General features: G+C 40.0%; 1 protein-coding gene across 1 annotated transcript in view; it reads left to right on the top strand.

Annotated features, from left to right (window-relative positions):
- Positions 1-16,249, top strand: part of LOC147015536 (talin-2-like) — a 265,377-nt gene that overhangs the window by 156,541 nt on the left and 92,587 nt on the right. Inside the window, exons 28-33 of the mRNA XM_085850367.1 lie at positions 242-361; positions 2,377-2,574; positions 7,635-7,774; positions 8,154-8,247; positions 11,647-11,736; positions 15,174-15,296. Coding sequence (XP_085706493.1) covers positions 242-361; positions 2,377-2,574; positions 7,635-7,774; positions 8,154-8,247; positions 11,647-11,736; positions 15,174-15,296 — 765 coding nt within the window. The remainder of the gene's footprint in view (positions 1-241; positions 362-2,376; positions 2,575-7,634; positions 7,775-8,153; positions 8,248-11,646; positions 11,737-15,173; positions 15,297-16,249) is intronic.

Below are 16,249 nucleotides of genomic sequence, written 5' to 3'. Positions count from 1 at the left end.
GGTAATATTTGATGACTTGTGAGAGCATTGCCTGTTTTACGTAAGCATCATGTGAAGGGCATGACAAGGTTCACATTGCCTGTTGTAACCTGAAATATTACACATTTTAGTTTCTGTTTTAAATATATATGTATATATTGCAGTTCATGAATGTTGGTAATGCATACAAACACTCAGGAATGTGCTTGTGATGCTCAAGTAGAATGTGTGATATCTGGATGTTCTTGTGTTTCCACACCAGGTTGCCAAGGCCGTTTCCTATGCCCTCAACAATTGTGTGAACTGCCTGCCAGGCCAGAGAGATGTGGATTTTGCACTCAAGAGGATTGGTGAAGCGAGCAAGAGGCTTCAGGCTGACAATGTATGTATGCCCTCTGCTGTCTGCTTCACTCCTGTGCTTGTATATTGTCTGTGGAATAATCACCATCTGCAGGTCGAATAATTATTCGGTTCCTCAAGTATTGTAACTATTTTGTTTCTTTACAAACTCTTGCTTTAAAACTCTTCTTATAAAGCAATACTTTTTTAAACACATAAAGTCAAACTTCATAATACGACTTGTTTATGTTGTGTAATAAAACTACAGCTCGAGTTGGAGTAGCTCAGTACCCCTGGGCTCCATTTAATATACACAATGCCTGTAGTAAGTCCACGCCGCCTTTCAAGATTTTTACCTTTTGTTGCCTTGTAGCCTGGAATTAAATTGCATTAAATCAGACTTTTTCCACCTTTATTTACACATCGTAACCAACAACTTCCAAGTGAAAAACAAATTCCAAAAATTTCAGAAGATTAATTAAAAATACAAAACTAGAATACCTTGGTGGGACAAGTGTCCACTCCCCTGAGTTGATACTTGGTTGAAGCACCTTTGACAGCAATTACAGCTGAGAGTTATTTTGGGATAGGTCTCTACCAACTTTGCACACCTTGATTGGGCAATATTTGCCCATTCTTCTGTACAGAACTGGTCAAACTCAGTCAAGTTGCATGGGGAGTGTTGATGGACAGAAATCTTCAAGTCATGCCACAGATTTTCGATTGGATTTAGGTTGGGGCTCTGACTGGGTCACTCAATGACATTTATAGTTTTTTGTTCCTTAGCCACTCCAGTGTAGCTTTGGCTGTGTGCTTCGGGTCATTGTCATGCTGAAAGGTAAGCTTCTGTCCCAATTTCAGCTTTCTTGCAGGGGCAGCAGGTTTTCCTCTGGGATTTTTCCATATTTTTCTCCATCCATTTTCCCTTCTATCCTGACAAGTGCCCCAGTCCCTGCTGATGAGAAACATCCCCAAAACATGATGCTGCCATCACCATGCTTCACAATGCGGATCGTGCTCTTTGGGTTATGTGCTTTGTTATGTTTTGCAATGAGGCTAAAAAGTTCCATCTTGGTTTCATCAGACCATAAAACTTTTTGCCACGTGGCTTCAGAATCTCCAGAATGGTTTTTTTCATATCTAAAAATAGTACTCAAGGTGGGATTTTTTTGAGTAATGGCTTCCTTCTTGCCACCGTACAGTACAGGCCAGACTTGTGGAGTGCTTGGGATATTGTTGTCACATGCACACAATGACCAGTTTTTGCCATAAAGGCATGTAGCTTTTTCAAAGTTGCCATTGGCCTCTTGGTGGCCTCTGATCAATCTCCTCCTTGCTTGGTCATCCAGTTTGGAGGGATGGCCTGATCTTGGCAGGGTCTTGGTGGTGCCATATGCCTTCCATTTCTTAATGATTGCCTCAATTGTGCTCCAAGGCATAATTCAAGGCCTATGAAATATTTTTATACCCATTCCCTGATCTGTGCCTTTCCACAACTTTATCCCAGGGGTCTTTTGAAAGCTCATTGGTACTCGTGGTTGAGTCCTTGCTGTGAAATGCACTACCCAGCAGAGGAACCTACAGGAACAGCTGATTTTATTCTGAAATAATCAGCATCACTACTATTATCTATACGTATTTTTTATATTTTATGAAATAATCAGAATTACTACAACATAGGTGGAGGCCAATTAACTTGGTGTGTGAATTTGAAGGTGATTGGTTACACATGAGCTAATTTATAATTGCTATTATAAGTGGGCTGGACACTTATCCAACCAAGATATTCTAGTTTTGTATTGTTAATTAATTTTCTGAAATTTGTAGAATTTGTTTTTCACTTGGAAGTTGTGGGTTACGATGTGTAAATATATGTGGAAAAGTTTGATATAATGCAATTTAATTCCAGGCGATGAGGTAACAAAATTTGAATTTTTTTTAAAGGGGGTGTAGACTTTCTATAGGCACTGTATATGAGTGATTATACTTTGTCATTCACCTGTTTGAGAGTTCTTCAAATGTTTTTGCTTGAGTCGTTGGGCTTTCTTTCGTCACCAGTTGCCTGTCAGCAGTCGAAGCTTCCAGGAGGTCCAGAACTCACTTGGACAGGCAGCAGCCTTTTTGAACCATGCTGCAGGCCAAGTGGTTCGTTCCTCACATGCAGGCAGCCAGGAGCTTTCTACATCTGCCGGCACGTTTGCTTCTTCTTTTGATAATTTCCTTGATGTTGGCATCGATATTGCCGGGCATGCACAGGTATGTTTTATCCTTCCTGGGCTACTGGATCTTTATTTCTTTTCAAAACACAGGAAATAAGCAGATCGTTTGCTTCGATTCGAAAGAACTATGCTCTATTTTCCTTACTTGAAAAAACATCACAATACTGTACATCTAAATACATCGTTAAATGCAAATGCATGTATGCAGAGCAAGAGGTATTAAGGCACATTCTCAGCATGGATGATATTTAGCTTTGTCAACAGCAAAACCCCTGCAAAATTGCCAAAATGTCCGATGTAATGCCATGCAGATGAAGTCATAAAAATTGACTTCATTTATAACAAATAGTGCATTGTTGGACAAACATCTGGACTTTTCTACTAGCAGGTATGAAACTCAACTAGCAGGGTACTCATCTCTGCTGGGTTCGTGGGTGTCTCACCTCAACTGAGCAATGTTTTGGATTTTTGTATTGGTAGAAACGGGATTTCAACATAAGGTGATGATGTGGACTGTTACACGTGGTACATGTTTACCTTATAGACAATGGCAGTCCACTCGGAAGAATAACTATCGTTGGTGATTAAAATTGGCAAATAGACCACCATTTCATGTCAGGTCATTGTTTAAATGGTATCATTCACAGCGTCAACATTTTGTCGTCAACGTGACACTGCCAATGTAAGTTTGTAACGGTTAAGATGCCCCGATTACCTCCTCAAAATCACATTAGAACGCTCCTACTTGCTTTTATAGGACAGTACTGTATAAGATAATAATTTCAATAACCCGTGTCATTTAATCTTATAACATTTCACGTTTGAAATGGTTTGATAGATCACGTGGAAATGAATCATTGAACAGATTTCCACTTTTATCGGGCAAGGATTTATTGAGACATTCATGAAATAGCAATTGGAGTTGTCTTTCTAGCAATGCTTCTTTTTTTTTTTGCTCGTCTCCATATGTCTGTAGTTTCTGGCTGCAGCAAAAGGTGCATGAATCAACAGTAACAGCTTGTATCTGTTGGTGCATTTGAGCCTGGGGAGTAATTGCTGAAATCGATCTATCCGGGTTCTTCTCGCCATCTTTGTTCTTTGTTCCTTTCACATTTCTTTCTACTTTTTCACATTTCTCTTAATTCATTGTAATTCTTGATTTTTTTTCTTTTAATCTTTTTTACTCTTTATTTCTCATTCTTTATTTATCTGTCTGGGAGAAGTGAGTTCTTGCAGAAAGTTTTTTTTTTTCTGTAAGGCTCACTTGGCCGCACCTGGATGGGTTTGTAGGTAGAGGAGTTGCACCTGAAACACCAAGGTTTGTAGGTAGAGGAGTTGCACCTGAAACACAAATCCTATCCAGGTTCTTCCTGATGACTCCATCTTTGCTCTTTACATATCAAGGTTCTTTCTGATGACTCTAATGCAGTATTTAGTCTTCCCTTTGATCAGTAACTAAAGACAGTGTGAAGGTATTGTTTATGGCAGTTTGTCCATCAGGAGCTACTGATCTCTTCACTATAACCCATGTCCAAGTACACAAGCACATAATAACCTTTGTAAATATGATGTTCTGGTGTAAGGGAGATTGCTTGAAGGATTTACGTGGGAAGGAATGAGAAGAGAAGTGAAGGAGGGGAGGAGTGAGCAGCATGAGGAAGGCGGATGATGATCGATGCGATCTCTTCACTATAATGTAATATGATCGATGTGATCTCTTCACTCCGCTGTGCCGGAGGTGTTATTGAACCCTCTTTGAAACACACGACGGTTCTCTGGTGGTGAAGTACATTATCGTAAACTCGTTAGCATAGTTTTTACCCTTTTGTAAAAAAAAAACATTCAATCAGAATCTTTCTCTTGGTATTTAGGTACATTCATTGCTTTTTTTTTTCCTACATCACATGTATGTGACTATTTTTTGTCCTTGAATGTAACCATTACTGGCTGCAAGTACAACTGAGAGGTGCAAGTACAATTGAGGCTGCAAGTACAATTCCGACTTGCTGTCGGAACAGCAGCACCAACCTTAAGGCCCGGTCACACCTTGACGTTTAAGCCAGCGATGGCAACGTATTAAAATGTATGTAAAACGCTGGCTGACGTTGAACTTTTGATGTTTTTTTTTTAAGATTCGGACGTATTCATAACGAGTTGGTCGTATGCATAACATATTAGTAATGGACACAGAACGTTTCGTTGTGTTATAGATAACTTATACCAACGAATGCTGAACCTGTTGTCGGCATACACAACCGATGCCCACCGATAGTCTAACTTCGGCATAGCGCGTTGCACGCATCGCCGACAATGTCGTGACGTAGCCTATTAAAAGGCTGACGCACAACGATTCGAATCATAACTGCCGTAGAAATGGAAGTGACAACATCGCGGTCACACCTTGACGATCTTGCCAGCGTATGCCGACCTAAGAAAAATGTGTCTAAAACGTTGGGGCACGTCAAATACGGTACGAGTAAGTTTGGTATACGTGAGTACAACGCTAAAGTACGCTATCATACGTCGTAGTAAGTAGAGTACGTCAAGAAATTTTAAACATGTTCAAAATTTTACGACGTACTTGGCGTATGACACACGTTCCGCATGCGATGGGGATAAGTTTTACACACGATATGCGGACGCTTACACACATCCACAAAGGCTACTTATAAGCTACTCATAAGTCGAAACACGTCGCGGTAATGTCTTTTTTACGCGAAACTTATTTCTAACTTATGTTTGACGTGCTTTGAACCAATTCTTTACGTAGTCCCAACACACATCGACGTATGTAGATGTATTCCAATGACGTCTTCCGGTCGACAAAAAAAAAATGAATGTGTTTCTAGCTAACAACTGCCATATAAAGACGTGTTCCCAGCGATTTTGGGAATTGGTATATAAAAATGCTGCTCATAAAAGGGGAACCCAACAGTGTTTTCGAGTTCCTTTTTGAGTCGATGTCCATGTCAGCAGTAACAGTATCAGTATTAGTATTAGTATCAGTATCAGTATTAGTATTAGTAGTAGTTTGTTCATGTTGGCAGTCGTAGGTGAGTGTGAGGGGGAGGGTGTGGGTTATGATGGATCGTCCTTGCGTCCGCGTGTCCACGGTTAGGTTCATAGGCTGCCACTCAACGATTTAAATGGCTGCATCTCCACTATTGAAAGTAGACGTTTGCGCTCAACAATTGGATTTTTTTTAACACTCAACGACTTTTAAACGGTACCACTCAGCTATTTTCATTGTTTACAATGAACGATTTAAATTGCTGTCACTCGCCTTTGTTTTTTGACGCTGGTGCTCGGAAATTTTAATCGTTCCTATTGAACGTGCTAAATCGCTCAAACCCCACTATTGAAAGTAAACGCTTGCGCTCAACAATTGGATTTTTTTTACACTCAACGACTTTTAAACGGTACCACTCTGCTATTTTCATTGTTTACAATGAACGATTTAAATTGCTGTCACTCGCCTTTGTTTTTTGACGCTGGGGTTTGGAAATTTGAAGCGTTTTTTCTGAACGTGTTAAAACGCTCAAACTCGACTATTTTAAATAGACGCTGCCGATGGACAATTGGAATCATAGCCAAGCTAGACATCGAAGTGTGAACATCCTCGTCATGCCGAAGAAAAGTTTGAAGAATGCTGCAAATAAGTGTCCTGGCCGTGGCCGTGGACGCTGACGCAAGGACGATCCATTATACCGACGTCTTTCAGCCTATGAGTAACTTAAAAGTAACGTCTGTCGATGTGTGGCAACGATCGCGTAACGTGCCAACAACACGTTAATCATAGGTTAGAAATAAGTTTCGGGTACGCTAAACATTACCTCGGCGTGTCTCAACTTATGATTAACTTACAAGTAGCATGTGTTGACGTCTGTCAACGATCGCAGACCGTGCATACAACTTGTGGCCAGCGTAGCGGAACGTGTGAGTCATACGCCGGCATACGTCGTGAAATTTCAAGCATGAAAAAATTTGAGGACAACCGAAAAGTACAACGTTTAAAGCCAACGTACAACGTCGTATGGCAGTGTTTTTCAGCGTGCTCTCAATGTTATCAAAACTTACCCATAACGTATACAACGTGTGCCAGCGTTTTAGAAAAAAAATTCAAAAATCGGCATACGTTGGCTAAAACGTCAAGGTGTGACCGGGCCTTTACTCTGCCAAGAAACCCTGTAAAAAGCTCCACGAATAGTACTCTTCACCAAGCACTCCAATAGTACTCTTAACTATGCCCCAATTATCCCTTGTGACAATGTACTTCGAGAGTGCAGCATCAGTTATTGATGTTTCCTTTTAGTGTATGTGGTAATACTTCGGCTATCCTGATAGTCTTCATCCAGTTCAATTTTGTGACCTTTTTTCCCCCTTTATACGAAGAAAAAAATTACTTTTGCTACTGGCGATTTGTTATTTATATGTTTTTCCTAACTCTGCCACTGTTTGCCTTGTACATTATATCCCAAGTCGATGTGACCTCTGAGTCGATGAGTCCAGAAAGGTTTGCATGATTCAAGGTGTAAATTTGGCAAGCTCTGTAGATCAGTTCGGTTGGAGAGATTTTGGTTGGCTTGGATAGTGATATTTGTTGAGGAATCTGTCTCACGTCTGAGTTTTAGCTGCGGATGAATGTTTGACAGCACAGGTTGCGAAGGCAAATGTTTTTATTTGGTGCCAGTAATGGTCTGCATTGCAATTTTTAGGATAGCTTTCAAGCATGTTGTGTGGCTGTCCTCTGCCCAAACAAGGGGCACTGCATGAGGGGGCAGGGTTTGCATTGCGTAGTGTAAATGTCCGCTACCCAACTTGTGCTTGCGGATTTCCTGCCGTGCTTGATTTCTTAAGATGTCAGAAGTTTATTGATAAAAAAATTTTTATAAATCAAATGCATATTGAATTGTTTATTTTTAAACAAAGTATAATTGTATAATGATTCATTTGAATGCTAATACTTTTGGATGCGGCAAGACAAATACAATATCACACAAACAAGCATGGATTCTTTATAAATAATAAGATGATTCAGAGTAAATGGCAAATGAGCCAGTGGCTTTCTTATTTTATGTTCTTGTGAATATTTATCAGTCCAAGGATGAACAAATTCAGACCATCGGTAACCTCAAGAACATATCAGTGTCGTCATCGAAGCTTTTGCTCGCCGCCAAGTGTGTTTCTGTGGATCCTACTGCACCAAACGTCAAAAACCAGCTTGCTTCTGCAGCGAGGTATCTACTACGATTCAGGATTCTTCCTCTTTGTCCTCACAGTAGTGGAGAACAGCATTATGTCGGAACAGCAGCTGCTCATTTCATAACTTGATGTTTATTCCTGGGCAATCTGGCTTCACTCTAATGGACGGCAAGGTCTGATAACTCTTCGATTTCAGTTGATGATGTCATCCCAATGTTGCATTTTGCAGGAAGTATTGTGAAAATATAACTTTGTACAGTATTAAATGTGTAAAGAGATTAGAGAAGAAGATCATTCATCTCTGCAATCATGATAGGTGTTGTTTGCTGTGTTCGTATTCTTTGATGGGTTTTGCCTGCCATGTCTTGAACATCGTGTGCTGATTCTCAAAAGGCACATTTCTGACTGTTGCAGGGCAGTGACTGACAGCATCAATAATCTTATCTCCACATGCACTCAGCAAGCTCCTGGACAAAAGGAATGTGACAATGCACTTCGAGAGCTGGAGGTAAAAATTCGTTTTTAATGTGTGTCCTCTTTGGTGCATCTGTAAGTTAAAGAAGGATTTGAATCTTGTTTTCCCTTTTCATTTCATCAATTTCACTTGTGCCCTGGTAGTTTGGCCTGGTGTTATACATTATGGGAGGTTGCATCGCCAATATGATGTGTTGCGCAGTGTGCGTTGCGTGTGTGCGTGTCGACATCTATATATTTTTGCTTTAATTCTTATGTTTCTCTGCAACCACTTGTCTGATTAATGTGAAACTTTAAAGATAGGAGGGATTCCCCATGGAGAATATTTTATTGATAACTCTGACATCATAGGTCATATGGTATGGCAGCCATATTGCTTCAAAGAAAAAAAATTGGACATGTTTTTCTCCAAAACCGCTCATTGAAAAAAATGGAAACTTGGCATATGTTATCAACTCCCCATGGGGTGCTTAGGGTGATAACGATGATTTAATCAGTGGTGGTATTCTAGCCATAATTGGTTGAACGAAATCCTTGTACGAAAAATCTGACGCTTCATATATCTGATGTATGGCCCGATGTGAATGAAGGATTAAATTTATGATGTCATCAGTCACATGGTCTGGTGGCCATAGTGGATTGAAAATACAAAATGTAAAAATATCTTCTTCTCCAGAACAGCTTAACTGATCGATGCAAAACTTCATACATATGATTGACTTGGAGTAGCTATGGGGAATATAGTTTGAATTTTTTTTTTCATATTCACCCTCATTGATGCAATTTAGCCTTCATGTGCACAAAAGTGGTCGTTAAATATCATAATCCATCAATAAAGCTATGGATAATGGAAATGTATGTGACAGTAGCAGTTGGCCATTATAGTAACGTCTTCAGTTAACGATGGCATTTTTGTTCAGAATAAGCACGTGAGGCAAGATGATGCCCTCTACAAGTCTGTTCTAGTTATTTTAACCATTGTTATTTTGGATTATGCCTGGTGTTGGCTTAATGGTTAGGGTAGTGGGCTTGGGATCCTAGGGTCCTGAGTTCAAATCCCGCTCAGCTGTTGAATTAACACCAGGTGGGGTTGACTCTGCCTGTCATCCTTCCGAGGTCGGCAAAATGAGTGCCAGCATGCTGGTATACTGTGTCGGAGTGGCGACCCGTCCAGGATTGTTCCCAATAGCCAAGGAGACTGCTTCAGCGGCACCAACGCTCTGCACAGAGTATGGTCCTAATGGATGGATGGATATTTTGGATTATGGACTGCAAGATGAACAAATCAAACACACTCAAATTCATATTTGTGCACTAGCTCTTGAGATAATAGAATTCATTAAACGATCTAACTCAAAACGCTCAACTCATACTTTAAAAAAATACCTACTATTGTTGAAAGGATGCAACTTTGACCTTGGCATTGCATGTGATTGTAAAGGATCAAGTATTTTTGCATTGCAATAGAAGAGGTTTCTGGGTTTAATACTGTATATTGTTTTGAACGAGTTCAGTGGAAATTATCCCTTGTTTGCCATAGTCCGTTTTACCTTTCTTTTCCCATTTCACATGTGATGACAACACACTATCACCTTGTCCATCAGTACAGTTGGCTTCAAAAGTTGGACTTCAGGGGTTGAACTAATAATTCCTTTTCATGATGAAGGAAGTTTTAAGTCTATATGACCATCTACTTTTCTACCTATTTACATATGAGGGGCATACAAAAGGTTATACGAATGAGATACTGACAATAGTCTAAGACACAGCAAAAACAAAGTATAAAATGTCACTTATTTGTGTATGAATAATAATAATTAGCTTGTTTTTTTTCCCCTCATTTATAGAACTTTTTATGTTTTTTGTTTTTTTCCTTCTCTCTGTATACCTCTTCTTGTTTCATCCTGATGTTTCTATTGCTCTTCTCACTCCACTAATTGTTTTCACCATAACTTCGCAACAATTGCTGTGCTATAATTTTTATTGGGTAGTCAATCTAGTCTACCCTTATTATCATATTTCGTCGATATGTCTGTCTGTCTGTCTGAATGTATGTCTGTTCGGTCCAGTGCTCCGTTAATACAATGGCGATTTCGATGAAACTTGGTTGGTAGGTTCATACCATGACCTAGTTGTGTGCAAATGAGAACCGTTGCTATGGACCCATCCGTTGCCTAGCAACGGACCTTTGAAATTTTCAAAAAAATCTCAAAAATTTATTTTTTCGAAAATCAAAAATCGGGCCACGAGCGACTGTGGGCAGTTACATTCAGCCATATTGTCAAAAATTTCCAGCCGAATCCTATGAAAACTGTCGGAGCAGAAAGACTGAATTGAACCCTGGTCGAAAACAATAAAAAAAAACGAAGTTCGTTATATCTCAGAGACTATGAGTCAGATATACATGAAACTGATATGGTAGGTTCATGGTATGTCCTAGTAATGTGTGAGAAAGAACCGTTGCTATGGACGCTTTTGTTGGCTAGTAACGGCTGAAAAACGACTAAATTCGACTTGATTGACTACCCATGTCCGCCTACCGGCTTGTCTCACTGCTGGTCTCCCTAACGGGTGAGCCATTACCTACCAGAGGTAGACTCTGCAGAATTAACCATGAACGTGAGGCACAACTACACACTGCACTGGCAGTAGCCGCAAGGGGTTAGATTTATTTTATTTGTGTGCCAAAATTGTGGCTTGCTTATATGTCCAATTGATAATTTATTACTCGGGAGGTGCCAATCATGACACAAAACTACCACAACACGGGAATAAAAATACTGGGAATTTAATGGTATCACTTAAATCAAATGGCACAACAATCAAACTCAGTGAAAAAAAGACAACAAAAGAAACTGGTGGTGCTTATTTCTCGACAATTAAGGACTCATCACCTATATTAGCCTCTAATCTTAACAGATCCATACTTGCTCAGGGGGCATGATGAAAAGGGAGGAGGGGATAACAGAAAGAAAGAAAAGAAATAATGGAGGAAGGGGCCTTCCCTGTAGAAATGCTGCAGCATGGTTAGTTGGTGAGGTAGGAAGCAGGATGAGCTTGATGCGGCACCCAGTCGCCGCTGCTTGTAGCATGCATTGTGGTTGTTCATGTGGTGCGACTCATAGGCGAATCACCAACTCTATGTGGAACACTCCTCATGTCGGTCAGTCACTCACCTGTCTTGCTCGTTCTGAGCACACCGATGGGCCCATCCGCCAACCTTACTCTGGCAAAAAACCCTGTAAAAAGCTCCACGAATAGTCCTCTTCACCAAGCACTCCAATAGTACTCTTTACTCTGCCCCAATATCTGACCACCCATTGCTTCCTCCACCTCTCCCCTCTCCACACACACAAATGCTCTTGGTTTTCTTTGTTTCTTCAAATATTTTTTTTATTATTCTTCCTTTCCCCACCCCCTTCCAACATGTCAGACGATACGAGGGATATTGGACAACCCAAGTGAGCCTGTCAACGATCTCTCTTACTTTGACTGCATTGAGAGCGTGATGGACAATTCCAAGGTGACTCGATATACCAGAATATTCTTCAAAGGGTTGTAAAGTACAGGGCACAATACTACTCTTTCTTGTTGATGGTGATGCCATTTTCATTTTCAAGGGGTGATAGAGGTTGCAGACATGCCTACCTTTATGGATATCCATAAATTGTATGGATATTACACTAACATTATACAGGTATGGACAAGTCCAAAGATATATGCAAATCGGATGTTGCGACAGAAATTCAAAGAACTCGGGTTTGCCTGAAGTCTGGTTTTGGTAAAAAAATCTAATCTAAAAACAGTTTTGAGTGTTTTTTTTTTTTAAAGAAACACTTACGTTTCACAAAGATTATACTCACAAGGTTGTTGAGAATCCAGTTGCCTTACCAGTGGGGCAAAGTAAGTGGAACAATTTATATTTGTACTAGTAGTAAAGCCCGGCGTTGCTCGGGCAACGCCCGGGCTTTCTTGCAAATTTCCTGAATAGCGGTTAGGGGTTAGCGGTTGGGGTTAGGGTTAGCTGTTAGGGTTAGTGTTAGGGTAGCTAACCCTAACCCTAACACTAACCCAAACCCTAACCCTAACACTAACCCTAACACTAACCCAAACCCTAACCCTAACCCTAACCCTAACAGCTTGGCGTAGCGGAGGTAAACAGCGCCCGGGGCAAAGTGGAAATTTACGTCCCCCGTAGGCCTTAAACTTGAGTGGATTTGAATGGAAAATCCCATAAGGGATATCGATTTATCGATTTTTTTCGAATATCGGAAGTGTTATGGAAAAAATTTATAGCCAATGACCTAAGTTGGACCAAAAGCCATAATCGTACCGAATTTGAATGGAATCGGTTGGAGTTTGTGAAAATGCATCAAAACGAATTTTGAGGGGCCTCTTAAGGAAGACAATAATATCATTAGTATGTGTGCCAAATCTTGTTTAATTTCATGCAGTAACAAAAATCTGATGGTGGAACAAAGAAAGGGGCGTGCCGAAATATTAATATAGATTCATTCCTAATGGATAGGCGCTTGAAAGACCAGTTATCATATGAGTGGTTTCTGTGTAGAGTTTCTTTATTTGCAAAACTGTTTATGTGTAGAGGTCAATTCGAGAAATTTGAATCCGTGGCGAGAAAACACTCCCATGAAGATTATTGTATGATTATATGAGGGAATTCCAGAAAAGAGCACAAAATTACTGAAAGTCATGCTTCCAGCAGGTCAGTATTAGTGATTGCAGGGTTTGTGCGGGGTAGGCAGGTCTGGGGTAGAAGATGTACAATGTGACCCCTAAATGTGATTTTTGTTTCTCTGTTATTTGGGGAATGTGAGCAATGTGAGGCAAAGCATGTGCTAAATGTTTCCATGTGAGCTATTACACAAACTGTGCTCAGACTTGATGTCAGCATGAAGATTCATGCCAGGCAGCTTTCACACTTTCACACCCAAGAGCTTGTGAAATGTGACTTAATGCTCTTTGTGAAAATAACAACGGCCATCGAAATGTGCACTGTAAATACAAGTAAAGTAAGTGATGAAGTTGATGGGCAAGTCTCGGGTGTCTTTTCTTATGCTTTGTCGTTACAGTGGTTCAATTTTTTTTAATTTTTAATTTGTGCTAAAGCAAAGCTGCAATAATATGGAGCTACATGAAAATGACAACAAACTGAAAGTAATGGATGAACCTGAATATTTCCACAATCACTTGGAATGAACAACATGTAATGATAGTTTAACGCACACGACCATTACCTTCTTCCAGTTTAATATTAACACACCCTGTTCTACAACTTGCTCCTGTGGTCCCAAATTAAATATGGCTAAGTATTCCTTACTGATATTTGAACGAGAAGCCGCTTTTCCGCTTCCTCATTTATAAAATTCTCAACAAACGGATGATGTCTTTTGATGCACACATAGGCCTTGGGGTGCAGACAGTTGACACATCATGGAAGCCTCACCAACTTGTTAAAGAAATTGTCCAGAAAGTTGGGGGTGACAAACAATCTTTTAAAAAGCATTGTTAACATTGCAAATACTATTATGTCAAACCTGTACATTTTCCACACATTAAACCTGTACGCATGAGATTCGAAACGGGGTAGGGATTGAGGAGGCAAAAATGCAAGTGGTGTCTTCTGTCATCGAGCCGGAAGGCTGGGAGCAGCAATTCGCATTTATTGCCACATCTGATGCAATTTAAACGCTCTTATGGCAGCGAGGTGCTCCATTTGAAACTGTTTGTTGGATATACATTATTTAGCTTTTTTTATGTCTAGGGTCCGAAATAAAAAATTGTATTGGTGTCTAACCCAGTGACTAATTGCAAATTAATAGGTACAACCTTTTACGACTTGAGCTTCAAGTCTTTGGAACATCGGGTATGAGAGCAACATTAAAATCCATGCAAAAACTTAAAAAGCACTGGAATAAACTTATTGATTGTCTCCACAACATTACATGTGAAAAACTCTGAAACGGTCTCAATCTTTATTGAGTGCACAGGTTATTACATGCCGAGTTGTTATTTTATTGGAATGGTTTTCTTGGTCATCCCTGTGTGAGACATGATCAGTTATTCATTATGTCTCCTTGTTCAATCACCCAGTTTCACAGATTCAAGGTATTTCAGCCTTGGACACTAATTGATGTTCAGCACTAGTTTTACTCTGTTAAACTCATGCTACTCGAGAATTGAAGAACTACAACTGAGGAGCTCGTCTTGCTCATGAAGACTAGTGTCAGTCTGCATCGGTAGACAGGTAGAACAATGGATGAAGTCAGCATAACGCTGATAGAAGTATGCTAACCATTTGGCGAAGGAAGGAAAAGCTGATGTTTCAGGTGTAAACCTTGTATTGGAGCAAAAGAGGGAGGAGGAATCAAAACGAGGGTTGACTCCCACCCTCTGTCAATGCTCGGCCCCTATCCCACCTCCCTCTTTTGCTGTGATGAAGGGTTAACGACTGAAATGTCTTTTCCTCCTATATGTAAAATTCCTCTCAAATCCTCTGATAAACCTTCTCTGAAATTTTATTGATTACTCCATGTTAGCTGCTTTGTTCTTTATCCCAGCTACAACTTTTGCTGTTGCTTCATTAAATACCAGTTTGGAAAAGATCTTCCATCCTCATCAAACACGTTGGACATCTTACCAAGACCATTCCCATGTCCTCACTTTTATTGTCTTTATGAAAGGACTACCTGCCAGTCCACAGGTGACATTTTGCATAAAGTCTTTTGTCAGAAGCCCACTTCATGAAGCTTATTGGTGTGGTCATCTGCCATGACAGACCTTGGGTTTTGTAAGCTATGTCTAAAATACCGTAAGTGGTTTCGCAAAATTGTACACAATGTAGCATACCTTGCAGTGATGTTTTATTTTCATGAGTTTTGTGAAATAAACTACTCCAAGTATGCATTTTAAAGCTGTGCTGCCATTGATCGATTTATACAGGTTCTTGGAGAGGCAATTACAGGGGTCTCCCAGCATGTGAAGACCTCAGACCTGCCTGCCTTTGGGGCTTCCACACAGTCAGCTGCAAAGGCCTTGTGTGGCCTTACTGAGGCTGCAGCCCAGGTGAGATGTAGCTACTGGAGAAGGCAAGTGTTGCTCCTTGAACATATGAAGCACTGCCAATAGTGCAATGCTCAAATGAGCTGAATACATTTTGCTATAATTATGCATCAAGCCTTTCATCCATATCTGATACTCAACTATATGCTATCAATTCACTTGACTTTCGAGGTACTGCTACTTTGAATCCACTATCATTGACATATTATGAATTTTGCTTGAAAGTAATTCTTATTTTGCATGCTACTGAATAAATACAAACTAAAGATTCGGAATCAATTTTATTGATAGAAATATTTTTGAGTATATCCTTTTGAGCTCCGCCATTGCCAAACAATCTTGCTCATGTTCCGTTCCTTTGTTTCATTTGTTCAATTCCCTTTCTTGATGTGGTTTACAAATGTTACACTGGTAAACCTTTATCTGCAGGTATTAAAGCTTAAATTAGCTGAAAGTCCTTTAAATGACTAACTTAAAGTAGATACGAGTGAAGATTATTTTAATATCACGACGTGGCAAGGTAATGCACAAAATATTATTTATATGCATAAGGCATCCATAAGAGTGCAAAAAGTAGGAACGAATTGAATTATGATCGAAAACAATCTACAGCCATTGCAAGTTGCATAATAATAATAATAATAATAATAATAATAATAATAATAATAGTAATAATAATAACGAGCAGGTACCCATGGAAATTCTGTGAAATGTAAAATGTGACTTCCACAATATAATATTGTTGCGGGGCCGGGCGTCGGCCGTGAGCACGACCGCTAGATGGAGCTGCAGAGTCGGCTCGACAGATCGCCCGGAATTCAGATCGTACCCTTTCGGAAAACTCCGGAAAAGTACGGGTCCCTTATTGGACCAAAGTTCGCCAATAGACAGACCACGTGGGGTAGGGTCGATTGCCAATTTCAATTTACCGAAATACCCACGTGGTCCAACCTACC

This window comes from Eptatretus burgeri, chromosome 12 (assembly GCF_056783735.1).
Source record: "Eptatretus burgeri isolate ZD-2024b chromosome 12, Ebu_testis_v1, whole genome shotgun sequence".
Classification (NCBI taxonomy): domain Eukaryota; kingdom Metazoa; phylum Chordata; class Myxini; order Myxiniformes; family Myxinidae; genus Eptatretus; species Eptatretus burgeri.
This window is presented reverse-complemented; position numbering and strand designations above follow the sequence as displayed.